The following is a 27,625-nucleotide window of genomic DNA, read 5'->3' on the forward strand; positions in this document are numbered from 1 at the left end:
TGCACCGATCAGCGAGGCCGGTTCATTGTACGTAAGTAAAAATTAACTTTATTTTGGATCTAAAATTAAATTCCAACACAGACTGTGATGCCAGAACATTTTAAATTATACAATTCAAACTCACCGTCTATCTTAGTAAGATAATACAGAATACCGTATCTTCCTTCCAGCTTCAACTCCGAGCAGTTGAAATGGCGACTATTTCCGGGATCAAGACACGCTTTTGGGATCACACTTTCATCATGTGCGGACTGTAATGTAATGCTCTGTTCCTGGTCCATGTTTATTGTTTGGTCCCGTGTTTTGTGAACAACCATATGCACGTCTAAAGGAATCATAAGACTTAAAATTAACAACACATATATATAATTTTAAAATTCACCAGCAGTTCTCAATCAAAAATATTTTTGCGCCCGCGGAAACCCGCGAATACGCGAAGCACAGGTCCGCGAGTGTAGAAGCAGGTCACCTTTTATCAACCGCTAATACGCGGAGTCCGTGAACGTTGGGACCATGAATGTCGAGGTCCAACAGTACTTGAACACTGCAGAACAAAAATCGCCTTTTTGGTACTTTCAAAACCCTCCATTTAGCAAGACTTCGACAAAATATTACAGCATGTTACATCATTGTGTCCAATCAAATTTGCCAATCGCTGACCCAAGCCCAAGTCCTTGTTTTTCAAGACTGCACCGGGGTAAGGTGTTCCATGAACTCTCGTTTAAAAGGATATCTTTTGGAATCATTATTTATTTATTTATTCCATGATCATTTTACTCGCCGTCATGTAAAATTTACGTTAAACACTTTCCTACTCTCCTTGGTTCAAAATAAGCGGCTCTTGAGCTCTCACAAACTGTCTGCTTTCAGGCTCCCAAGTCAAGAGTCTCAGACTGTTGGACAGATGTTTTGCGGACACGTCCTCTTGCAAATTGTAATCGCAGAGCTTGTCCAGGTGATTGGTCTGACAGCCTCTTACTCGCAGGAGATGGAGTGCGCTGCCGGACAGGCAGTTGTCGTGCACACCATATAGGTGAATCGAGTGAAAGACCCATGACGACTGCATGCGGCATCTAGAAACACAGGACATATTCCAATAATGGTCCATGTCGAACTCGACTAATTCCAGTTCCTGCAGCAAGTCACATAAGTCAGCCATTCATAACTGGCTGTTCCAGAATAAAGCATGTTTAACGGCATCAATTAATTAAAGCGGTGTTGAGGAGAAGCAGGTTTGATTCCAGGAAGTGTTGAAGGGGTGCACAACCGAACACAGTATGAAGGGGTACAATCATCGCTTACCAAAGCTGCCGGTGGTATTGGCACAGACCAAGGCACCAAAGAATCCCGGCCTGAACTTCTGTATCCGTGCTACTGCATCCCTGCAGGCCTCTCGTGGTGACATTCCCCTCCGCATGTTTTCCACCGCTTGGTAGCTGCACAACCACAATAATTAGTAATAATAACCATTCCTTTCACATCATGAGGGACATAGAAGCTGCCGAGGCAGTTCCTTTGGCTAAAGAGTACAATCCTAGACGGGTCGCCACTCTGACGCAGGATACAATAACTAGTAGGGGCATCTAATATCAATTTTCCCCTCATCATTTTTAATAGTGTGTGTGTGTGTGTGTGTGTGTGTGTGTATCCTCCATAACTCCAACACCATGAAACCTTGCGGCCCAAAAATTTGCATGCATACTAAAGGAACTCCAAGGGAGTGCATGAATGAAAACTGTGTATTTGGGTAAATTTAAACACCCCTTTTGAAGATAATTAACTGATTACTTTCAAGAAAGGCTTATTCTTGGTCAGCCCAACATCGCCTTTCAGGGGGTCTGGACCTCTATTTTGTTTCAGCCTATTCAAACATGCCATGCCTTGGAACCACGATGTATTCCCACAGGCTAATTAAAGTATCCCATCAAAATCTGTCTTCAGATTTGAGGATCGGAGCTCAGATCTTCATACCGATCCTCATACCCACCAATTCGGTGGATTAAATAACCATCAAAATCTGCAGTGAACTCTGAAAATTTTATTTTTTAAAAACGATTCTAATAACTAAGCGTATTCACCAAGCGTTGGATTTTTCATCCACCAATAGGGAACGTGAGCTGGTTTTAGACAATTTGCCTGCGTCGGTTGGAGAGCATTTTCTTTGAAGATTGAGGTAAGCGATATGTTTGTATCATCGATGCTCTTAAGTAATCACGTGGCTGAAATGCCGCTTAAGATAGTTGAAGATAGGTCAAACTAAACACTGCCTGGAGATGTCCGGAGATGCTTTTTCTAGCAAATGAACTCTTTTTTTTTCAGTCGGAACTGCTGCTAAGCTCAATCTTTTTCATTCAGCTTGAGTTATTCAGTTTAAGAATAATTTAAATTATTTATTTAGTTTAGATTTTGAAATTCGGCTCAGGTTAAGAGATGCTAGAGCTTTTCGCATTTTAGTTGTGATTAAATAAAGGCACGAACACTGCCCAGAGAGTTGTATGGGGTGGATGGGGGAGGGCCGGAGGGGGTTTGGGAGGAGGCAAGAGTGAGGGGAAGGGAAGGGAAGGGAAGGCAGCACTATAGAATATGGCTTGATTTTAATAACAACTAAAATGTTCCTTTATTTAATTACAACTTTATTTGATAAAGTGCTTTTATTACCGCCTCGGAGAGTTCCAATTCCATGATTATTTTTTCCATGAGAGCGCCTTGTTTCACCTTTTTGTGCGATCTGCTTTCATTATATTATGATCTGATCTGATTTGTTCCCCCCAGCCTCCTTCTCTCTCTCCCCTCCTCTCTTCTCTCTCCCCCTCTCTACCCTTCCCCCTCCTCACTCTTCCCTTCCCCACCTCTCTCTCTCTCTCTCTCCCATTCTCCCCCCCGCCCACTCGTCTCTCCCATTCCTCCCTCTCCCCCACCCCACCCCCACCTCTCTCTCCCCCTCCTCACTCTCCCCTCCCCCCTCCTCACTCTCCCCTCCCCCCTCCTCACTCTCCCCTCCCTCCCCATGCCTACCTCTCTCTCTCTCCCATTCTTTCCCCCCTCACCTCTCCCATACCTCCCTCTCCCCCTCCCCCTCCCCACCTCTCTCTTCCCCCTCTCTTAGTGTTCTCATCAGTGAATCAGTTAAATGACAGGTGGTATTTGCTCGTGTAATATAAAGAAACCAAGAACTCACCTTGGGAGAAACCGCATCATTGTATCACCGTCTCCTGTAGCAACCGCTCCACCAACTCCACCCACTGCATAGCCTCCTGCACCAGGAATAGGTGAGTCTCCAACACGCCTAGGTGGGGCGTCCATGGTACCAGAAAGAGGTGACATCAATAATTTTATTCCACCAATGTGCAAATGGCAAGTTCTTCAACATCATTATGAAGACAATTACCTGATGCAATATCAAAGTTGCAAATAATCTGCGGAATATTTTCACCATAAAACACCTGGTACCTAGTACACCACCTCATCAAAGATCCATCAGGAAGTTTCTCCAGCGCTCCTCATGGAGGACTATTTTCGTACGCAAGTCCCGTTTAGCCTTATGTAACTCATCAGCTTGGAGGTTGTTATAAGTTAGTGACCGACCCTTAAAACACCACTAATCAAACACCTTCACGTGGTGGTGATTATCATAGTGATGGTACAAGTGGTTGCTCGTAATGACTGATGACCTTCATTCGAGGAGGGAGGAAGTCATCTCAATCCAATGGCATGGATATTGCAATCTATCAATAAAACCAATGAAGGTTTTCTCTGGTCCTTCTTTGTTTACTCATTTATGATATGGCAACCTGATCATGTGACCGTCTTACCCGGATATCTTGTGTACAGCTCCGTTGCTCGATGTAGCAACAGCAATGTGACCATTGCCATCAACTGCAAGCATACCTGTGCACAACCATCAGAATGTCACCTCAAATGGTCCCCGGGGCTCAGGCAATGACCTCAACATTAGATCTTCATCTTAAAGTGGTGAATGACCACCATGACCACCATGATCAGGAACAAACTCAAATGGTACATGTGGTTATGAGTATGAACAAGGTCTTTCATGAACCTTGAACACCCTCATTTGTAAAACGAGGTCTTCGTCGACAAGACCCTTATATGAAACAAGTTTAGGAGTATGGCAAATGCTTAATGACTATAATGGACATTTGAGCAACATAGATACACATGCACACATATGAAAAAACACAGGGTCCATCTCAAACCTTGAACTACCTACATATATACACATACATCACTGATGACCTCATCTCAGCTTTCCCACACAAACTAACCTCTCTGCATGGCCAAACTCTCCGTCACCTTTCGTTTTCACCCGCCCGTGTTTCTAAAGCTTTCTTGCATTCCAAACCAATTAGTGAGGTCATCCATTAGCTCATCTGACCACAGACTCAACACCAGTAAAAAAAAAAAAAAAAATCTTAGAAGGTGCTCAGTGGCGGGCCCCATGGCTGTGCATGGCAAATCCTGCACGGTCACCCCCAACGATCCAGCAAACTCGAGGAATGTGGTTACCATGGTAATTAACGTGGTGTGCACATGGAACGTGCGGTTTTTAGTTCATGTTTCTCTGTGCCTACACAATGAACAAAACGCTCATCTGCTTGGTCCTACTTCCACAATATATGGACCTCTACGCTACCAGCTACCTGCGCAAATGTTCTCAAATCGACATATCAAGTACCAAATAAGCAAACACTGTTAAAGAGGATTTAAACTTAAAGTAGCAAATATAATTACTGTTACAAGAAAGAACACCGAGACGAAAGATGGTGAATGTCTAAACAGAAAACTAATTTTGAAACACACACACACACACACACACACACACACACACACACACACACACACACACACACACACACACACACACGCACACACACACACCTTGTCGTTCTACATTGCCTTATGGGTAAACAGCTGACTTATGACGTGCAATCATTCCGTCACACACTAACGCCATCTGTTAGGTATTAGTATCCCTCAACGTCGCCCCTCACTCTGCTATTTAATTATTTTTTTCCTGAAATCTTAAAGTGTGCACACATTTTCTACAACGAGATCGATTCCCTGCCTGTATTTAACAATTCCAGTTTCTATCTATCGCAGCACGGGTTTTACATTCAAAGTGAGAACTCTCAAGTTTTACCAACAGTGTCGTGACCCCGACTCCAAGAACACTGTGCAGAGGGCCGTGCCTTTCCACTCGCCGTCCGAACGAGTGGCTTGTAAGGGCCACAGTACTCGGTGGGATTTGGGACAACATTCTGCAAAAGAAAACTGCCACTAATCCTACACAAATCCCTTTTGGACATTGGTTATATTTTTATCCGTTTTAAACTCAACTCATGACCACCACAAAAACATGCAATGGGGTAAAAATACGTGGTCGATGATAATAAAAATATCATGAATATTTCAAATTCTCTCAATGAACACAGCAATGCGTCTCGAGTTGCTAATTACCTTGTAAAAGTTGGGCTGACAGGTGGCCTGGAGCCAATTGGTGAAAATCTTTCGTGAACGATTTGACGTTAGATCGAGATCGGGAAAGCCCATGGAGACAGCAAACCGAGATGCTGGGGATTCAGCGCACAATTCATGGGAAAAACTGTAGTACCAGACAAAAAATACTTTACACCTAAACAATGACATCTACCATGCAACACACAATGTTAGTGTGTGTGTTTGTACAGATGTCTGTCCCCCTTCATAAGGGTAGGTTTTAAAGGCCAATCTTTTAACACAAATGTGTGTTCACTACGGTCTATTTCTGAGGATAAAACAAACTCGAAAAACATTTTCAATAAAAGAGTAATTATGTCTTTTCTATTTGGAATTGTAGACGGTGGCTTGCAAACCGAACCTCATGGGCGGTGTACAGAAGCGTTTTTTTAAATAACAATAAATACAAGGGAGGTGAAATTCGCTGCACATGATGTGCAATGTGTGCAGAGTAAAATAATTGTTAATTTACGTCTGCATGATGTCCAATAAATAAAGAAGATATAAGCACACCCGACACTAGGCCGAGGCTTCAGACTTTGGCACGCTCACGAGGCTGTGCCTTCAAATAAACTGTTCCAGCCCATCATTTTTGACGGGCCTTTTACTAGTTATTATACAAGAGGTAACCCAGCTAACACAACAACGTTGGGCCAACATTGGAAAATAGAGGTCGCGTTTACAACCAATAAACAACGTCACCCTGACATCAACAATGCACTTGCAACCAATTGACCAAATGCCAAGGTTGGCCCAACGCTGTTGTGTTAGCTGGGGAAGCATATGTGCATCCACCAATTGGCTTTGTGTGCGAATGGAGCGCTCATCGGCATGTACGGTTCTCCCAGTATCAGATGGTACTTGTGGATTTGTCTACAAAGGGAAGGGCATTTTCCCCAAATAGTTCAGCGTGTTTGTGTACACACAGTGGAATAAATATTGGGGCCTTTAGGTTTTCTATGACCTATATCGGCTTTCACGTGCTTTGTCATGTCAGACCAGGAAGAAAAACGCAGCCGAGCTTGGCTGACACTTTGATGGTTGAAGACTACCAGGGAAGACCTGGGTAGTGTTTGCTGAGGAAGCGCACCATAGGTCAGTTGGTGGCGAGTCGCCCTCCGAGATGCCTGGTCCTGGATTTGATTCTTGTGTCGTGAACTCTGTGTAAAACTACGATCACAATGCCGCCAACAAGGGACACTGCAACTCGAGACATAATATCCTAATAGGGGTGCAAGTCTGGCTGTCCGATCCATATTTGTACTGCAAGACATGAAAAACCCCACTGTCTGTTTCCAAAAGCTGAAACCATGGTTTGCTAGTACCCTGACCAGGGGCGGATCCAGGAATTTCAAGACGGGGGGGTGCATGAAACTATAGCGCTGGGGGTTGGGGGGATAAAGGGGGGGGGGGGTCTGGAGGTCCTCCCCCAGGAAATTTTAAAAAATTGATCGTCAGAAACGGCATTTCGTGCGTTCTTGGAAGTTTCTGCAGTTCCATGTGTTTTCTCCATGGTCCAACAGTTCAGCAGATTCGCACCGCCTGCACCCTCATCCTGGATCGAAGGGGGGGGGGGTGCGCACCCCCCCCCCCTGGATCCGCCCCTGCTGACCAAACTACCTGCTTACACGATTAAACTATGGTACGCAGGTTAAGTATAGGGATGTGGATGTTTTATTTGATAAGCAAAAGGTGAAATAGACTTTAATTAAATATAAATAAGTAAATCAATAGATATATTTAACAAGATGTGGACATGGCACTGCCATGTTGGGACAAATGGTGTCAACCTGTGTTCATAAGTTTCCATATTTCCTTCTATGAACAGCAACTTTTGCATTTAGTCCACACACAGTGAAGCGGACAGAGAGAAACACGTGAAGTGAACGAAGAGCTCGAGTGACACAAGTTATACTGACCAGCCTCTCCAACCAACAGTGTGTGTGTGGTATGATCCATAACGGCGCGTGCCACCCCGATGGCACTCGGTACACGTCGAAGTCCTGCCACGGCACCGACATCATACGTGTCTCTGAAAATGAGAGACCAGGCATTCCTTTCGACCACACACCTTGTACTGTAAACGTTGTTGGTGACGATGAAATCAATGATAACTTGTTAGAATGATACAAGGAAATAGATACAGGAGAATGCTATGCTATAGACAGGTATGATGGGCCAAATGGACGACATCTTCTTATTCTTCTTCTTCTTCTTATGCCAAAATACGTTTCCACCTTGCCATGGCACACAAAGTGATTAGTTATTCACAATTATGCCAATTGGCCTATGAACGTGTTAAGGTTAGAAATCTAATGCAAATGAATCGCAGTATTTTGCTTACTTGTACCTCAATTCTTTTTATACAGGATATAGGCGTCATGGAAGAACCAGGTGATAAAAGGTTAAAGGCAAGGTACTGACAATGGCACAACAGGTGGACACAAACAAGCAAGGGAAGGAATGAAGAGGAAAAGAAGACAGGGAGGATGGAAGGAAACATATTAACCTGCAAGCAAGATGATTTGGTTAGGTAGGGTTAATGGTGGTGGATGAGTATGGATGAGGATCATGTTACATGAGACCGTAACGCACTGCCTGCTTGAAGCCGTAGAGAGAAGAGTGGAACTGAATTCCTTCTAGAAGGTAGTCCCACAAATGGGAGGAGGATGAGGGGGGAGGAGGAACAAAAGGGTTGAGGTGTGCACCAAGCCTGGATCTTGGAAGTTTAACGAGGGGGGGGGGGGGGGTACTGGGAGAATGTGTGTGTCCTGGAGGAGTTGGGAAGGGCCTGAGTGTTGAGAGAGAGAGAGCGGAGGAAGCTAGACCGGAGGGGAGGCTGCAACACATAATAGAAATAGAAAACAAGGTAAACCTACAGTGCCTTCAGAACGTATTCACACTCCTTGACCTTTTCACATTTTGTTCTTACAGTCTGAATTTAAAATAGAATACATTGAGATTTTTTTGTCACTGATCTGCACATAATACATCAATGTTAAAGTGGAAATCTTTACAAAACAATTTTTTAAATAGTGGCAATACCCCTGGCGCTCACCTGGTAGAATAAAGCAGTATACGACACTGACAAAAGGTATTTTAAACCAATTTCAATGGTTGCTAGAAGACAGGGCCGCATATAGAATCATACTAACATTCTTGGGTAAAATGCCAGGGGCATAGAAAAGACCCCCTTTATTTCAGGGTATGTGCCATGTGGCAAAGTATAGAAAAGAAAGGACATTCCATAGCTTGTAGAAAATGCCAAACAATACAAAATAGGGGGCATTCAAAAAATGGCTTGTGCATGCTGGACTATCCTTGTGTTCTGAGGAGGAACCAAGTAATGCTCTAGAAAAGTTCATATAAAGGGGCGCCCTAATACAACTCCCCTTCCTGTTCAGGCTGGAGTTCCCCAAGGCAGTGTTCTGGGCCCTGTGCTTTTTCTGGTCTTTATCAATGATCTCTCCGACTCTCTGGCAAATCCTCTCTATCTCTTTGCTGATGACTCCACTCTCTGCCGCTCCATTCCTCTTCCCTCAGATCAGCAGTCTGCAGCCTCCTCACTCTCTGAAGACCTGGACAAAATCACAGACTGGTCAAACAAGTGGAACATGTCTTTCAATCCTGACAAATCTCACACTCTTACTATGTCTCTCCGAAAAGATCGACTGGACAACCCTCCCATCTACTTTCTCAACAATCCTCTCCAATAAGTTCTGTCGCTCAAGCTTTTGGGTCTCACTATCTGCCATGATATTTCTTGGGAAAACCACATTTCCAAGCTGGCCTCCAAAGCCAGTCGCCGACTGGGCATCCTCCGTCATGCGAAGTCCTTCCTCGGCACACCTGAGCTCCTCACCACATACAAGGCTTTCATCCGCAGCTCAATGGAATACTGTTCTCCCCTATGGGCCGGCGCTCCTGCCTCACACCTAGCTCGGCTTCATGCTGTTGAAACCAAAGCTTTCAGAATCATTGGAATCTCCCGTGATGAAGCTGTCTCCGAGGGCCTTTCACTCACTCACTGCAGACAGGTAGGTGGTCTTTCTGTCTTCTACCGACTCCTCTCCGGCCTTGCTCCCCCAGCTCTCTCTGTGCTTTGTCCCCCAAATATTCCTACAGGTCGCACAAGATCTGCCAGCAACCCTCTGATGGTTAAACTGCCGAAATCTCGGCTCTCTACTCACCTTCACTCTTTCATTCCTCTTTTCTCCCGCCTCTGGAACAAACTCCCACACTCCCTTCAATCCCACTCCTCCCTCCAAGTCTTTAAAACAGCTGTTCACCACCATCTCTTATCTTTCCCCATCCAAAACCTTGATCTTTTCTACCCCCACTAATTCACCCCAGATCCACCTTGTTTGAAATTCCAACTTCTTTCCTGGAAGTCCCGGCAGTGTCCATATGTTTTATACCTCTCCCACCCCCCCCCCCCCTTCCCATGCCTCCCCCCCAAAGCCCTCTCCCTCCCACAGATCTCTCGATGTCCCTGCTCTCAGATGTTGTGTTTGGGTTCCTCCCACTCTCGCCCCATCTTGTCTACCGCTCCCCATGTTATATGTTTTATATGTCGGTTTGTCTTTCTGTGTGATTAATGTTAGCTCTTTCACGAGCCTCGATCTTGTATACCAAAAAAAACAAAAAAAAACCAAAAAAACCAGGCATTTTAAGGCCATTTTCCCTGCTAGAGCGGGGGTTAGCCTTGCGGGCCCTATGACAATGACGCCCTAATCTGGCAAATAAAATACATTTACTTCTTCATGCAGGTGTATGAATCAAATTGGCACCCCTTTATATGAACTTTTCTAGAACACTAGAACAGCAATGTTCAAGTCTTTCCACAGATTATCAATGGCATTCAAGTTTGGGCTTTCGCTGGGCCCCTCAAGGACTTTCGTGTTCTTGTTCTGAAGCCATTCCAGTGTTGCTTTGGCTGAATGCTTGGGGTCATTGGCCTCTTGGAACGTAAATAGTCACCTCAGTCTAAGGTCTTTTGCACTCTGAAGCAGGTTCTCCTCAAAGATTTGCCTCCATTCATCATACCCTATATCCTTGCAAGTCTCCCAATCCCTGCCACTGAAAAGCATCCCCATAGTGTGATGCTGCCACCAAAATGCTTCACGGTAGGGTGATATTAGATGGGCAATGAGCTGTGCTTGGTTCTGCCATACATAGTGCTTTGCATTCAGGCCAAAGAGTTCGATTTTCATCTTATCAGACCAGATAATCTTTTGCCTCATGCCCTAAGTCTCTCACATGTTTTTTGCAAACTACAGGTGTGCTGTCATGTGGCATTTTCTCAGGAGTGGCTTCCGTCTGGCCACTCTCCCATAAAGCCTACATTTGTGAAGTGCTGCAGAGACTGTTGTCCTTCTAGCAAATTCTCCCATCTCAGCCAAGGAACTCTGTAGTTCTGTCAGAGTGGTGACTGGGTTCTTGGTCACCTCCCTGACCAATGTCCTTCTTGTCCGGTTGCTTAGTTTGGTCGGACGGTCAGTTCTAGGAAGAGCCAGGGTAGTTCCATATTCTTTCCATTTCCTAATGATGGAGTTCACTGTGCTCTTGGGAACTTTCAACACTCCAGAAATTGTTTTATACCCTTCCCCAGATCTATTCCTCCTCCGAATTCTTTCTCAGAGTTCTACGGACAGTTCATTGGACTTCATGGTAGAGTTTCTGCTCTGACATTCACTGTCAACTGTGGGACCTTATATAGAAAGGTGTGTTTCATTCTAAACTAAATCATGTCCAATCAACTGAACTGGCCACAGGTGGACTCCAATTAAGTTGCAGAGAAATCAAGGATGATCAAAGGAAATTGGATGCACCTGAGCTCAATTTGGAGTGTCATAGCAAAGGGGTTGAATATTTATTGACTCAAAACATTTCAGTTTTTCATTTTTAATTGTTTTGTAAAAAATTCTAAAATAAAATTCCACTGACATTATGGTTTCACCCATCTCTCAATGGTGAAAAATCACTTGAAAAGTTAAAATTCTCCTGTTCGGATGTGGATCCGGATTTTCAACAAAATCAAATTGATTCGTCCTTGTGACACACCTGACCTGTCCACCAAGTTTTGGCCGAATCCGTCCATAACTTTTTGAGATATCCAGCTCACAGACAGACAGACAGACAGACAGACAAACAGGGGTGAATACCTAACCACCATCCACCTTCGGTGGCAGAGGTAAAAAGTTGCCAGACTGACAGGGGGGTGAAGGGGAGAGGACAGGTGCACAACGATGAATCACATTACAACAAGTTGAGTTTACGTTCTGCAATGCTTCCTCATGTACCATGTATGACGAAGGTAACCACCTCTAAACTAAAGGCATCGCACCTTTCCTGTGCAACCAAGCCAATGCAAATAAATAAATAATAATCTGGATTTTGATGAAGAATTGCTCTCTGGAAGTGACAAAGGTAAAGGTTTGCAGCAGAAATTGGCTCTGTAATCATTATATTCTTAATATCAAATTTATTTTGAAAACTATGAGACACAAAACGTAAACCGTTCAGCCTGGCGGAGGTATGCGCTCTACCGCGTGCTCTTCTAGTTGTCACCTGCAATTTACCTGGTGGGGGAAGCGATACCATTTTTCTAGGGTGGTTAAAGATGCAGAACTACACGAGGCAATTTAGAACACCCGTGCGTGGCACTCGCCTTTCCAGAGGATTTGATCAAGTTTGCCAAATACTCATGAGAATAAGGAAGTAGAACATTGAATCACTGGCACAGCGATATCCTAGAAGGCAATTTTAAAGTTTACAGGTGGAGGAAATTGTCAATATTTTCTGTTGATGTGCAACGTCTCCACATTTAAATGCAAATTGTAATTATTACGGACTCTCAATGGAACTGACAGTTCTGGAGTCCGTGTGGGTTCTGGATTTTACTTCCTGTATACTTTCTCTCAACAGTTTGATGGAAAGGCAATCAATATCTGCCGAGACTCCAATTAGTAACGCTTCCACGAGCAGGTTGGATGAAGACAGGTCACTAAACATGACAAACACGTGCCATTTCTCCACACAATCGGCAATGGGAGCACAAGTCATGTTAAACTGCAAATCAGAAACAGCGAACTGACGCATGAGTTCTCAGAATGGCGTGCATGTGGAAAAGTATCTCCAAGCATCGAGTCTCGTGGTCAACACCTGTGAAATTTTGATCGATTTGGGAGGATACACTAACATATAACAGGAAATTAGTCCGGAAAAGGGTGAGAACCGGTCTGTATCAGCAAAAAAATAAGCAAAATTAATTTTCTCAACAAATTAGGTGTTGACAGAGGTGCGATGACCAGAATGGGAAAGATGGTGAAGGAGAGCGATGACCAGAATGGGAAAGATGGTGAAGGAGAGCGATGACCAGAATGGGAAAGATGGTGAAGGAGAGGGTTCAAACGCCTATGCCAACACCTGGTTGAGGAAATTAGGTGCACCATCATACATTTGATAGGCACCTGCAACGTTTGGCCTAATGAGGCTGAATAACTGCTTTTGATCGACAAACTCCACATTACTTGCCTGCAAACAGATTTGTTTCCGCTTTTCGCAGCCGACAATACTGTTACGGGCGTCGAGGATGAGGATCTGAGTTTTAACCGTCACTCCCGAATAAGTGTGTTATAGGGTGACTAATGTGAGCGACCCCAAGTCCTATCCCCAACCCGCCGGGCCGAGGCCCGCAAGCTGGCCGAGCGGTTTTTGGAAGCTTGAACTTTTGGTTTAGTGCAAGGAGTTTAAACTGCCACACTGTCAGCTCAGGGGTGCTTGCAAACCGATCCGAAAAAGGTCAATCAAACAAAATGAGATACAATCAATTTACTTCAAATAATGCAAAACGATACAATAATCAAATCATATTAGTACAAGTATGACAGACTTAATTAATGATACAATAATCAAATCATATTAGTACAAGTATGACAGACTTAATTAATTAATAATGGCAGCCTGAAAAAATTTACACAGGCCAAATACAACTGATATGAAAGGCTGACACAACATCCACACACAACACTCTATCTAACCCAGGGAAGGGAAGGGAAGGTAAGCAAAGTAATAAAATAATCGCAGGGAATTTAAATAAAATGTGATTTGAGGATGGGGATGGAATGGAGTTCAGGCCTGTTTGAAGAGCAGCTTACTCAACGTTCGTCAGAGCGGGCTTGGCGGGAACCAAGGTTCACCAACGTTCCGCAATCCCCCTCTCCTTTCATCAACCTCCATGAGCAAGGATCGGCTGGATCGCGTTTTCACCACCCTGCCAAGAGCCACTCTTCTTCTTCCCTCTATCTTTCTCCCCCACTTTCTTGCTTCTGGAACAGCTTTTGGTTTCCGAGGAACTTCGACTTCTTCAGACACACTACTTTTGCTAGATCCTTGTAAATCTGCTTCACAAAGTCCAGGAAACGGTAAATCAGCAAGGCCTCCACGCCGGCCGCGTTTCTTCTTTCTCTCCCTTTTCCTGCCCTTCTTTTGCTTGTCAGAAAAAGGGTTGAATCCTTCCCAACGCTGTTTTTGTGCAATGCCACCAATAGTCAAAATCACATGGAGTAAAGGGAGTCGGTATGGGGTAAACTTTCAGAAAAAGGAAAAATGAATACGATTGGCATTTTGCCAATCTCCTCATCAAGCTCGTCTGCACACAAATCTCCTCCCTCAGTTCATCCATTCTCCTTATATCCACCCTCTTCACTCACACAATCCTCCTGACCCAGTTGTACTTACAAACCTGCAACCTTTTGTTGTTGACTGTCAGTGTCATCGTCTCCAGACCATAAAAGTAGGCCGGCGTTAAGCACGACATCAGAACCTTTTCTTAAAATCTCGTTGAAATCTTTCTGTCTGCCATTACTCCCCTATGGGCATTGAGGAAGTTAGGAGTGGAGGAATGATTGATCAGAGTAGTGATGGCAATGTATGAGAGAGCGCGCACAGCTGTAAGGACGAAGGACGGGAACAGTGGTGAGTTTGAGGTGAAGGTGGGAGTGCATCAGGGGTCGGTACTAAGTCCACTATTATTTGTAGCTGTGATGGACGTGCTGGCTCGGAATGTAAAGGAGGGTTTACCGTGGGAGTTGTTGTATGCAGATGATCTGGTGTTAATTGCGGAATGTATGGATGGACTGAAGGAGAAGATGAACAAGTGGAAGGAATGTATGGATGCAAAAGGTCTGAAGGTGAATATCGGAAAAACTAAGGTGATGGCAAGTGATAAAGCATGTGGTGAGGTGGAAAGAATGGGAAGTGGCCGTGTGCTGTGTGCAGGAAGGGTGTTGGAGTGAATGCCATTCAATGTACAATGTGCGCTGAGTGGGTTCATCAAAAATGTAGTGGTCTGAGAGGGTCATTAACCAGTGTGGCAGCTACATTCAAGTGTAAGGTGTGCACAGAAGGAGCTGCAGATGGAGGAAATGTTGAGTTGGATCTTGGAGACGGCGTGAAGCTGGAAGGTGTGAAATCAAATTGCTACCAAGGAGACATGCTGAATGGAGAAGGTGGATCAGACTCGGCAACGGTTGCTCGAGTGAGATGTGCATGGAAGAAGTTTCGGGAACTGAGTGGCGTGCTAAGGAAGAGGGGAGTGTCGTTGAAGCTGAAGGGAAAGGTGTACGCTGCATGTGTGAGAAGTGTTATGATTTATGGGAGCGAGACATGAGTAATGAACGTAGAGCAGCAACGAAGGCTGGAAAGGGTGGAAATGCGAATGGTTCGGTGGATGTGTGGAGTATCATTGAGAGAGAGAGGAAGGCAAATGATGAATTGCGAAAGATGATGGGAATAGAGCCTGTGATTGATGCTGTGAAGAGGAACAGGTTGAGCTGGTTTGGTCATGTGTTGAGGAAGGATGAAAGTGACTGGTTGAGAAGAGTGATGGAAATGAATGTAGAAGGAAGTAGAGGATGGGGAAGACCGAGAAAGACTTGGCTAAAGATGGTGGAAGAAGAAATGCGGGCAAGGGGGTTAACAAGGAGAGATGCAGAAAATAGGGCAAAATGGAGAAGATTGTCATGGGGACCGCAAGGCGAATCCCCGCTCCAGCAGGGAAAATGGCCCTAAAATGCCTGTTGTTGTTGTTGTTGTTGCCATTACTCCCTCGACCCTCCTCCACACATTCACACCCACCTGAATACTCCCCCACACCTCTGCCTCTGACTTACCATTTCCGGTCACTGTTCTACCTAGATACTCAAACATATTTCCTTGTCTGATCTCCTTCTCCTCTAACCTGATATTCATTTAGTTTTTTTTCTGCTGCCCAACCCACATCACTGTCGTCTTCTCCATGCTCATTTTCAACTCAGGCTTCCCAAATACCTTCTTTCACTCCCACAGTACTTCCTGCATCTCCCACCTACTCCACCACAACAGCCAGATCGTCCGCATACTGTAATAGGTAAATTAACTGGGGGTGTAATTAAGATCACATCTCACCCATCCATTATCATTGCATCGAGTGTCGTTTCCCCATGGTCATCAGGACTCCCCCCTGGTCCGACTGTCCCATCACAGGCGTCCACCTCGCATTGGGCACAGCCGGCCTGCACGGCATCGAGCACAGATCCGCCTTCCATGAGCGCATTCCAGCCTGCTCGCTCAGGAACCATGGCAGGGGCACACTCAATGGTCACAGGGAATACAACAAGGGATGCTTTAACCATCACAATCTATTTAGTAAATAGTAGCTGAGCGAATCCATCAAAGCGGAGGAGATGAAGGCCTTTTACAGGAGTCCCAGCTAATAATGAGTGGAGGAAGTAAAGAAACGGTAGGTGGAGGAAAAGGTAGAAGAATGAGTGGAGGAAGTAAAGAAAGTTAACACAAGCTAATATAAAGCAGATATGCATCTGACTAAAAGAACGGCACTGGCACGGATAATAAGCATGCAAAAGTATTGAGATGGCAGAGCAGATAAGTGTGATGTTAACAGAGTGGATAAGGGTGATGTTAACAGAGTGGATAAGGGTGATGTTAACAGAGTGGATAAGGAAGGGTGATGTTAACAGAGTGGATAAGGGTGATGTTAACAGAGTGGATAAGTGTGATGTTAACAGAGTGGATAAGGGTGATGTTAACAGAGTGGATAAGGGTGATGTTAACAGAGTGGATAAGGAAGGGTGATGTTAACAGAGTGGATAAGGGTGATGTTAAAAGAGTGGATAAACATGATGTTAACAGAGTAGATAAGCATGATGTTAACAGAGTAGATAAGCATGATGTTAACAGAGAGGATAAGTGTGATGTTAAAAGAGAGGATAAACATGATGTTAAAAGAGAGGATAAACATGATGTTAACAGAGTGGATAAGGGTGATGTTAACAGAGTGGATAAACATGATGTTAACAGAGTAGATAAGCATGATGTTAACAGAGTAGATAAGCATGATGTTAACAGAGTGGATAAGGAAGGGTGATGTTAACAGAGTGGATAAGGGTGATGTTAAAAGAGTGGATAAACATGATGTTAACAGAGTAGATAAGCATGATGTTAACAGAGAGGATAAGTGTGATGTTAACAGAGTGGATAAGGGTGATGTTAAAAGAGTGGATAAACATGATGTTAACAGAGTAGATAAGCATGATGTTAACAGAGTAGACAAGCATGATGTTAACAGAGAGGATAAGTGTGATGTTAAAAGAGAGGATAAACATGATGTTAAAAGAGAGGATAAACATGATGTTAACAGAGTGGATAAGGGTGATGTTAACAGAGTGGATAAACATGATGTTAACAGAGTAGATAAGGGTGATGTTAAAAGAGTGGATAAACATGATGTTAACAGAGTAGATAAGTGTGATGTTAACAGAGTGGATAAGGAAGGGTGATGTTAACAGAGTGGATAAGGGTGATGTTAAAAGAGTGGATAAACATGATGTTAACAGAGTAGATAAGCATGATGTTAACAGAGAGGATAAGTGTGATGTTAAAAGAGAGGATAAACATGATGTTAAAAGAGAGGATAAACATGATGTCAACAGAGTGGATAAACATGATGTCAACAAAGTGGATAAACATGTTAACAGAGTGGATAAGGAATGTTAACAGAGTGGATAAGGAATGTTAACAGAGAGGATAAGTGTGCTTATCAGAGTGGATAAGCATGATGTTAACAGAGTGGATAACTGTGATGTTAACAGAGAGGATAAGTGTGATGTTAAAAGAGAGGATAAACATGATGTTAACTGAGTGGATAAACATGATGTCAACAGAGTGGATAAACATGTTAACAGAGTGGATAAGGAATGTTAACAGAGTGGATAAGGAATGTTAACAGAGAGGATAAGTGTGCTTATCAGAGTGGATAAGCATTATGTTAACAGAGTGGATAAACACGATATTAACATCGTGGATTAGTGATGTTAACAGAGTGGATATGTGTGGTTAACAGAGTAGATAAGCATAATGTTAACAGAGTGGATAACTGTGATGTTAACAGAGGATAAGTGTGATGTTAACAGAGAGGATAAGTGTAATGTTAACAGAGGATAAGCATGATGTTAACAGAACAGATAAACATTATGTTAACATAGCAGATAAACACAATGTTAATAGAGTGGATAGGTCTAAGCGTGCTGCCTCCAAGCTCGGATTGCTTCTGCATCTGACTGACATCTCACTACTGTTCCTCATCATGTTATGCGGTTCGATTTGAATTTAACCAACTTACATGGTCACAAATAAAAGGATTTGGTAGTATTCATTCTGCCGAGCACAAAATAAGGGCCAAATCTGGATCTGCGGCTCTGCTTTCATTTATTTGTGACCAGAAATCTCGGTCGTCAAAGACTTGAGTGACACACGGGGCATAGTTTGGAGGTGATGCGTTTCATAATTTATGCGCATGTCCAAAGTACCCAACACCAGACCTCTCCCATCCACAGATCTCCCGATGTCCCTGTTCTCTACTGTTGTTGTGCTTCCCTCTGTCCCCCCCCCCACCCCCCCCCCCCCTCCTCCTCTTGTCTCCCACTCCCTTTATTAAATGTTCTATGTGTTAGCCCTTATATGAGCCTCGACTTGGTGTACAAAAATAAACTGTCAGTGTAATATCGCATTTAGGGTCAGTGTTGCTCCCTTTGTCTGATTATATATATATATAATATTATATATATATATATATATATATATATACCTGTATATATATTGTTGCGGATATGAGATTTACATCCATCCATATCCGCTTGTAAATATTCCCCTATTTCCTCCATACTTCCCAACTATCCCCAATCCCCCATTCCCTAGTCCCATTTTCTGTAAACAACACTCTGTAGACCCGACCTCCCCTATTTCCCCCATTAAATGTCGCATCCAGGTCCACCGCATCTCACGTAGACAACTATAGGACATCTTGCTAGTTATTCTTAGTCTATGTCAGTTAAGGACTCGTTTCCATTAATTCTGACTCTTCGTTGCACCAGAATGTGATTGTATGGCACCGTTAGGAAGTTTAGGACCTCCCAATACCTCCCCGCAGCTCTTCCTCACGGTTCAGCAACAACAACAACAACAGCAACAACAACGGCGGCGGCGCGGGGAGTGCGCGTCCTCACTCCGGCTTGGTTGGTGGGGGGTGTTGGGAGGGCACCAAGCCTTTCCAACGAGCCGCCATCGGACATGTGCTCGACGGGGTTACCAAGTAGGGGCTCGCTGTCAGCTCCTCGTCAGGGGCGGAGCCCGGTAACCCCCGCACCCAATAGAAGCGGCGGACCGATCCCATCTGGGGCGGAGCCAACGAGCCGAGGGCGTGTCACTCCCCGCTGAGCATGCGCAGGAAGAGGGAGGTGATGTCAGATGCGCCCTGAGCTGGGAGAGAGAAGGACGCCACCTCCGAGCGCTGCAATACCTCCCCGCATCTCTGGACCGGACCGTGTTTGATTCTGCCCCTGAGCCAAGGTGCACCTTGTGCTATCGACTGCCTGTCCTTCCCTGCCATCAATCCCTGTGTAAGTCAGTCTTGTTCCGTTTGTCTGTGGTCTGTCTGGGGTAGATAAGATTGTGTCTAAGTGCCTATCTCTTCTGTGCTTTACCTCTTACCTTGTAATCTACCCCTTTTCTCCACCACCAATTATATCCTCCTCCGGAGGTCTTGAGAACTGTACCCCTTGTGTCGTTTCATTTATCCCAGCCATTGTGTCCTTTCCTTCATTGATTTAGCATAGCGCGACTTGGTCAACGTCGGGTGGAATCGGGTGAGTTGGGGAAGAATCGGGTAAACTGTGCGAACACGGCGGCCATTCCGCTCGGCCCATCATAACATCTTAAGCCGTGTCCGTAACAATTGGTGTCGAGGAGTGAGATCGGACCCGAAGCGCGCTTAACGCGCTCAAAATTACAAGTAACCGAAATTTGTTTTGTTTTAAAATAAAAACCCGAATTTTGAAAGTCGCGCTATGGCAGATCAAGACGGCTGGGTTCCGGTAGAGGAGAGTGAGGCAGGGTCGATCCAGGACCAAATTGAGGGACAAGAGGAGAGCGAAGCAGTGAGGGCGGCAGGTTCGCAAAATGGCGTCCTCGCGCACGAGGCTTCAGGCGCGCAAAGTGGCGTCCTCGCGCACGTGGGGGTAGCGGCACCAAATTTTGCAGCGCCCGTGACCGTAGCAGCGGCCGCAGCACCAATGAACTGGGGCCTATTCATGCAGCAGATGCAGGCCTTCATGGTCAAGGCGGATGAGGAGAGGGAAGAGAACAGGGGGATGAGAAACCAAATTTTAGGAATGGGGAACCGGATGGATGCTCAGAGTGAGCAAATGAGGGCTCAGAGTGAGCAATTGGGGGTAATGAGGGACGAAGCGAGGGGTACCGGTGAGGGGTTAGACAATGGGATAAAAGAGGTAAAGAATGGGTTAATGGGGGTAGAAAACAGAATGGCCGCTCAAGAGAATCAAATGGAAGGGATGCAAAAGGGGTTAGAGGGGTTAGAAAACAGTATGGAAGGCAAATTGAGGGACATGAGGGACCAAGCGGAAAGGGAAGTTAAAAAAATGGGGCAGCAGATAGAGGGGGTCAGAATGGGGGTAGAAACTAAATTGGATGCTCACAGGGAGGAAATGGAGCAGATGAGGGTGGCATCTGGGCAGGAGATGCAGGTGATGGGAGAAGAGATCAGAAGGGGGGTGAGTGAGGAGGTCGGAGGAGTGCGCGAGGAGGTGAGGCACTGTAAGGAGCGCATGGAGAAGGAGGTGAGAAAGGGGACTGTAAAATTGCAAGGTGGTATAGAGGAGTTGACGCTGGAAGTGGAACAGCTGACGGAGGGACAAAAAGGACTAACGGAGCAGGTTCAAAGGAACACTGCGGTATTAGGAGGGTTAAAAGCGACACAAAACGACATAAAAAATGACTTGATAGCGACACAGAGGCAATGTCAGATGGTACGTGAGGGACTGACAACGAGGTTGGACGAGGTGACAGAGGTAATGGAGACAAAGGACCGGCAGGTGAGGACGCACATGGAAACGGCCAAGGTAGCCTTAGAGGACGAACTTGAGGAGACGCACCGGGAAATAAAAGAGGTGAAGCAGAAATTAGAAGAAGTGGAAGAAGGGGTGAGCGAAATTAAGAAGCGACGGAGAGGGGATAAGAAAGAGATCAAGGAGGAAGTAAAAGAATTGGTCCAAAGTCTGTGTTCGGATCGTGATGATGTGCTCATTAACCGGATGAGGGATTCGCAGGTGATGGAGGAGAAGCGAAGAGAAAGAGGACCAGGTGTAAGTGGTGACCAATATGGTCGTGCGTATGATGCGCCAGGTGATTTAATAAGCTTGGGGGTCAAGATGGACCCGGATGTTCGTGAGAGGCCAAGAGTGAGGTGTATGGCTGGTCCGGAGGGTATGGAACGAGGGTGCGAGCGAGAGGGTCCGGTGATGGGAGAGGTGCGAGGTGTGAGTGAGCAAGGTTGTGGTGGTATGGAATGGGTAGCGGGTTGCGGAAGCGTGACCCATGCATCGACACCAACAGGGGGTAGTTTTTAGAGGGACAGGGGAGGCACGGGAGCCCCTTGGGGGTAATGTACTGTGGGGGCCCGGCCGGTTCGGCCCCGCGCTGACCCCGCAAGGGGCGACGCACGGGGTCCGGCAGGCGGGCAACGACTCACATACGAGGTGGTCCCACAAGGTCCCACTCGCGCAGTATGACGGTGGGTAAGGGTGGCATCCCTGCCACCCTTCCCATGATGGGGGCAAATGCACAATAGTTTATGGGGTGTATGGCAGTGGAAACTAGCCCGGGTGGGTTAGGATATTGTGTGTAGGGATCTAGCGAAGATGACATTAGGTAACGTTAAGGTTTAGATAGTGACCGATACCTGTAGTGGGGACGTAGTAGCTTAGTGTTTGATAATGATGTGGGAGCGCTGAGTGTAAGGGACGACTGGGAAGCGCAAGTTTCAGAGGGGAGTAGTTAGATGAGATGATGCTGTGTGAGAACTGGACAGGTGTGTGGAGCAGTGTATGAGTAGTGAGTGTTGTGGATCAGCGCGAATGCGCTTGGGGGAGAGAAGGGTGCAGGCGGCACCAAGTATGAGAGCACAGGTGTGCAAGTACAGGTGTGTGGAATACATGGAGTAAGTGGTACGGAGTGGTGTGCATGGTGCGAAGGTGTGGATGGGGGAAGAGTGGACCCCTTTCACGAGTACCCGGGGCGGGTAGTGTAAGTGTTAGGTAGAGGGTATAGGTAAATTGTGGTTGGATATTGGCATTTGTGGTGCGGTTGCAGAATGGTATTGTGGATGGGTGCATTAGTGTTGTGGAAATGGCTGGGCGTGTAGCCTGTTAGTGTGTGTAGTTGGTTTGGGCACTCCACCACTGTGAGGATGTCGGCCAGGTGAGGCCGCAGGGGGGCTCTGGGAGCCGTTAGTGTCAGTGGGTGCATGAGGATCCCGGGTGTGGATCGGGCAGCCCGTGCCAGAGAGGGCACTGAGGGGGTGAGAGTGCGAGAGGGCCTTCCCCAGTTAGTTAGGTTAGGGTGAGGAGCAGGTAAGCTCGGGTAGCAACTACAGTGGTGGAGGTGTGCAGGTGGGTAGACCTGCTGGGAGAGCTACACGTCACAGCCCAGAAATTGTGCGAGGGCACCGGGAGATGAATCGGGGGAGTGAGACCCCAAATTGAGAAGCACCACAGTTTGGTCAATGGGAATTGGTTTTTAGAACCCATAGTGTAAGTTGGCCAATGGATTGGCAGGGAAAGACCCCGGGTAATGTAAAGTTGTTGAAGTCATTTAGGAAATAGTTAGGATTGATGAACCTGTCGCACCATACGCAGCCACTTACCTGTGGTGATGATGACTCACACCTGTGTTCCTTTGTTCTGTGTTGCAGGAAGGGAGAATTGCTGTGTGGATTTGTGAGACGCATCATGACGTGGATGAGACATTGGGGTGATTCCATCTCTCCCTCCTTAGGAGGGACTGATGATGAATTGGTGATGGCAAATTTTGATGTTGAATTGGAGATGGCAAATTTTGATGTTGAGTTGGAAATGGCAAATTTGATTGGTTAGGAGGGAGAGAAGACGAATTTGGTTTATGGGAGGAACGGGGAAGACAGTAGGGACGTTTGTTGATGTGTAAAGTAGATGTTTATGGGTAGTGTTGTGTTTTGTGGATACAGTAAGGGGTAAGGGAGGGGCAATGTAGGTTACCTGGTTGGTGGGGGGGGGGGGCGTACGGTAGGAACGTACCTGTCTCACCTGGTTCCCATGTGCCCCCAGTGTGCATTACCTTGTATTGCGTGCACTTTTGCGCCCTTACCACCTTACTCACTTGTCTTTTTTTTGTCTCCCACCTCCGAGGATCTGGCTTTGGGGCAGAGAGAGAGGAGAGAGAGGTGCTGGCCCCGCAGTTGTGGGCCTGCACTTCCGCTGCTTGCTGCCTGGATCGATACAACCATATGGGACCGCAATTTTTGTGGCCGCCCACAATGGACCGCAGTTCTTTTGCGGGCAAGCACCACCCGTTGATGGACCTCTGGGTCAACGTGGCACCTATGCCATACAGGTGAACCACTTATAGTTGGCCCCCCCTGACGGCCACAATTTAGAAATGGACGCGGTTGGCGCCTTTCTTTATTTTTAAAGAAGCCAGAAGGCCAAGTGCACTCCAGGAAGGCAAGACCAGCGGCAGAACATCGGCCGGCTGCGACACCACCGGTGACTATGAACACTTTATTGGTGCACCGGATGGTGCTGACTGTGTGTATGGGGTGGTGCTTTTTGGTGCTTGGATGGGGTGCTCTGCACATTATTAAAGGCCGTAAGGCCACAGGGCACTCGTGGGTTGGTGTATCGATGCTGGCATGCGTGCTCTCTCTATGCATAACATCTGCATGTGTTTCCTCAAAGAACAGGTCCTGGATCGTAGTGTAAATATCAGTGTAGTCTTGTATAAATGATGCTCCCTACCGGCTGTATGTTTAGTTTGAGGATTCTTTCCGCGATTCGGTTATCCTGTGGGTGTGTTTCTGTGAGGAGAAGGGTGCAACGTCGCAGGGGGACATATTTACTCATTTGTGAACATCTGTAAAACTGTCGCACTCAGGGTTGAGTTAATAGTAGAGGGAACTACATCTGAGTGCCACACTAAAGTAGGTAAAAATTTATCGGGTCGGGACGCCCCGAGGTAGAGAAGGGGTGCAATGTTGCGGATATGAGATTTACATCCATCCATATCCGCTTGTAAATATTCCCCTATTTCCTCCATACTTCCCAACTATCCCCAATCCCCCATTCCCTAGTCCCATTTTCTGTAAACAACACTCTGTAGACCCGACCTCCCCCTATTTCCCCCATTAAATGTCGCATCCAGGTCCACCCGCATCTCACATAGACAACTATAGGACATCTTGCTAGTTATTCTTAGTCTATGTCAGTTAAGGACTCGTTTCCATTAATTCTGACTCTTCGTTGCACCAGAATGTGATTGTATGGCACCGTTAGGAAGTTAGGACCTCCCAATACCTCCCCGCAGCACTCTTCCTCACGGTTCAGCAACAACAACAACAACAGCAACAACAACGGCGGCGGCGCGGGGAGTGCGCGTCCTCACTCCGGCTTGGTTGGTGGGGGGTGTTGGGAGGGCACCAAGCCTTTCCAACGAGCCGCCATCGGACATGTGCTCGACGGGGTTACCAAGTAGGGGGCTCGCTGTCAGCTCCTCGTCAGGGCGGAGCCCGGTAACCCCCGCACCCAATAGAAGCGGCGGACCGATCCCATCTGGGGCGGAGCCAACGAGCCGAGGGCGTGTCACTCCCCGCTGAGCATGCGCAGGAAGAGGGAGGTGATGTCAGATGCGCCCTGAGCTGGGAGAGAGAAGGACGCCACCTCCGAGCGCTGCAATACCTCCCCGCATCTCTGGACCGGACCGTGTTTGATTCTGCCCCTGAGCCAAGGTGCACCTTGTGCTATCGACTGCCTGTCCTTCCCTGCCATCAATCCCTGTGTAAGTCAGTCTTGTTCCGTTTGTCTGTGGTCTGGTCTGGGCTAAAATAAGATTGTGTCTAAGTGCCTATCTCTTCTGTGCTTTACCTCTTACCTTGTAATCTACCCCCTTTTCTCCACCACCAATTATATTCTCCTCCGGAGGTCTTGAGAACTGTACCCCTTGTGTCGTTTCATTTATCCCAGCCGTTGTGTCCTTTCCTTCATTGATTTAGCATCGCGCGACTTGGTCAACGTCGGGTGGAATCGGGTGAGTTGGGGAAGAATCGGGTAAACTGTGCGAACACGGCGGCCATTCCGCTCGGCCCATCATAACATCTTAAGCCGTGTCCGTAACAATAATATATATATATATATACTGTATATATATATATGTGTATATATATATATATATATATATATATATATATATATATATATATATATATATATATATATATATATATACTATATATATATATATATATATATATATATATATATATACATACAACAGTTTGTGTGTGTGTGTGTGTGTGTGTGTGTGTGTGTGTAATGTTACCGATAGACTCCTAAACGGAGAGGCTCACCGTGCTTGATATTTGGCATAGACATGGCCATTGAGCCTGGGAAGAACATGGCTGACCTAAAAAAAAATATTTCATAATATTTTTTTACCATATTTTTACCTCAGCGCATTTCAGCGAGGAATATTATACATGGAATCTGAGCCGGTGGCAGAGCAGCGCGCTGATTCGCTCAGAGTGATCACGTGATGTTCCTTGCCGCCATTAACTCACAGTTACGCATTCGCACGTAATTCAGAGCGATAAACGATTGCGTTTTTTCACATTTCAGCGAGGAAAATTGCCATTCACACCACATAGGTTTTTTTTTCTTTCATCTTCGATCCATTTTTTTTTCAGCGCGGAATATTATACACGGAATCTGAGCCGGTGGCAGAGCAGCGCGCTGATTCGCTCAGAGCGATCACGTGATGTTCCTTGCCGCCATAAACTCACAGCAAGTAGCATAGATTTTAGCATGATTAGCATTTAGCATGATTTAGCATGATTTAGCATAGATAGTAGCATGTTTCACATCGAATTTTTTTCAGCGAGGAATATTATACACGGAATCTGAGCCGGTGGCAGAGCAGCGCGCTGATTCACTCAGAGCGATCACGTGATGTTCCTTGCCGCCATAAACTCACAGCAAGTAGCATAGATTTTAGCATGATTAGCATTTAGCATGATTTAGCATGATTTAGCATAGATAGTAGCATGTTTCACATCGAATTTTTTTCAGCGAGGAATATTATACACGGAATCTGAGCCGGTGGCAGAGCAGCGCGCTGATTCGCTCAGAGCGATCACGTGATGTTCCATCCCCGCCGCCAGACCATTGAACATAAAACACAGTTTGTGTGTGTGTAATGTAATGTTACCTCCCCTCCCCTCCCCCATCCCACCTCCATCCACCCCTCTCCGTCCTCCCCTTCCCCTCCCCCATCCCCCCTCCCCCCTCCATCCTCCCCTCTCCGTCCTCCCCTTCCCCCTCTCCCCCCTCCATCCTCCCCTTCCCCCTCTCCCCCCTCCATCCTCCCCTTCCCCTCTCCCCCCTCCATCCTCCCCTTCCCCCCTTTCCCTTCCCCCTACCCCTCCCTACCCCTCCCCTTTCCCCCTACCCCTCCCCTTTCCCCCACCCCCTCCCACTTCCCCTCCCCTTTCCCCCACCCCCTCCCACTTCCCCACTTACCCTCCCCCTCCCCTACCTCCCCTCCCTCTCCTCCTCCCCCCCCTTCCCCAACCTCCCCTCCCCCTCCTCCCACCTCCCCCCTCCCCCTCCCTCTCTCCCTCTCCCCCCTCCGTCCTCCCCTCACCCCTCTATCCTCCCCTTCCCCCCCCTCCCCTTCCCCTTCCCCCTCCCCTGCCCGGCAATGCCGGGTACTTCTGCTAGTATATATATATGCGCATGTCCAAACGACATATATATATCGTATGACGACAATTTCAGTCCCCACAACCCTCTCCTCCCCCAAACAAACAGAAGAGTTCACCATGATAACGTGAAACCCTGTTACCCTGGTCTCACAGACGAGCCACCATTTGTCCAATATATAGCAGACCAGGTAAGGTGGTGTGCGATAGTCAATGGACAGCAAGTAAAAGACTAACTGGTTAACGATTCTACGCAGTAACAGTTTTAGTTTTGCCAAAGTTATCTTAATTACGCAAATCGAGATGTTAAACACTGTTATAACTCTAAGAAAATGATTTACTTTTGGACTTTGCTAAATGTTCTGTATTAAAGAGAAACGACGTTAAATGAAGAAGACGCAAAACACGGTGCAACGTACCACACGACACGGTGTAACGTACCACACGGCGCGCTGTAACGTACCACACGGCGCGCTGTAACGTACCACACGGCGCGCTGTAACGTACCACACGACACGTTGTAACGTACCACTGTTCGCAGCCTGTGGGAAATTCCAAGTGTTCAGCACCAGAGGCAAACTGAGCTTGTCGCTCCAGGAATGGCGACAGAAAACCAACAAAGCGATAAAACAGCACAGATGGACTCTTAACGCAAACACCGATCGACACATGACTGCGGAACTCCTGCGAAGGTACGCGATCGGAAAGGAGCATGCTCGCTCCGCCTCCAAGGTGCTTCATCGCCCCGCC

The 27,625-nt window shown here is 46.4% G+C and overlaps 1 protein-coding gene across 3 annotated transcripts; it reads right to left on the reverse strand.

Annotated features, from left to right (window-relative positions):
* Positions 1–264: 264 nt before the first annotated feature.
* AGA (aspartylglucosaminidase) lies at positions 265–27,625 on the reverse strand. 3 transcript variants are annotated; one of them, XM_068128005.2, is made up of 9 exons: positions 27,405–27,625; positions 15,964–16,117; positions 7,434–7,546; positions 5,476–5,588; positions 5,159–5,276; positions 3,813–3,888; positions 3,179–3,286; positions 1,303–1,436; positions 265–1,073 (listed from the first exon to the last, which is right to left on the reverse strand). In XM_068128005.2, the coding sequence occupies exons 1-9, from the start codon at positions 27,544–27,546 to the stop codon at positions 976–978; spliced, it is 1,056 nt and encodes a 351-aa protein (XP_067984106.1). In that variant the 5' UTR covers positions 27,547–27,625; the 3' UTR covers positions 265–975. The 3 variants fall into 3 exon arrangements, with proteins under 3 accessions (XP_067984106.1, XP_067984107.1, XP_067984108.1); XM_068128006.2 differs by lacking the exon at positions 15,964–16,117 and having other exon boundaries at positions 7,434–7,517; XM_068128007.2 differs by lacking the exon at positions 27,405–27,625 and having other exon boundaries at positions 7,434–7,517; positions 15,964–16,094.

This window comes from Myxine glutinosa, chromosome 9, assembly GCF_964187855.1.
Source record: "Myxine glutinosa chromosome 9, kmMyxGlut1.1, whole genome shotgun sequence".
Classification (NCBI taxonomy): Eukaryota; Metazoa; Chordata; class Myxini; order Myxiniformes; family Myxinidae; genus Myxine; species Myxine glutinosa.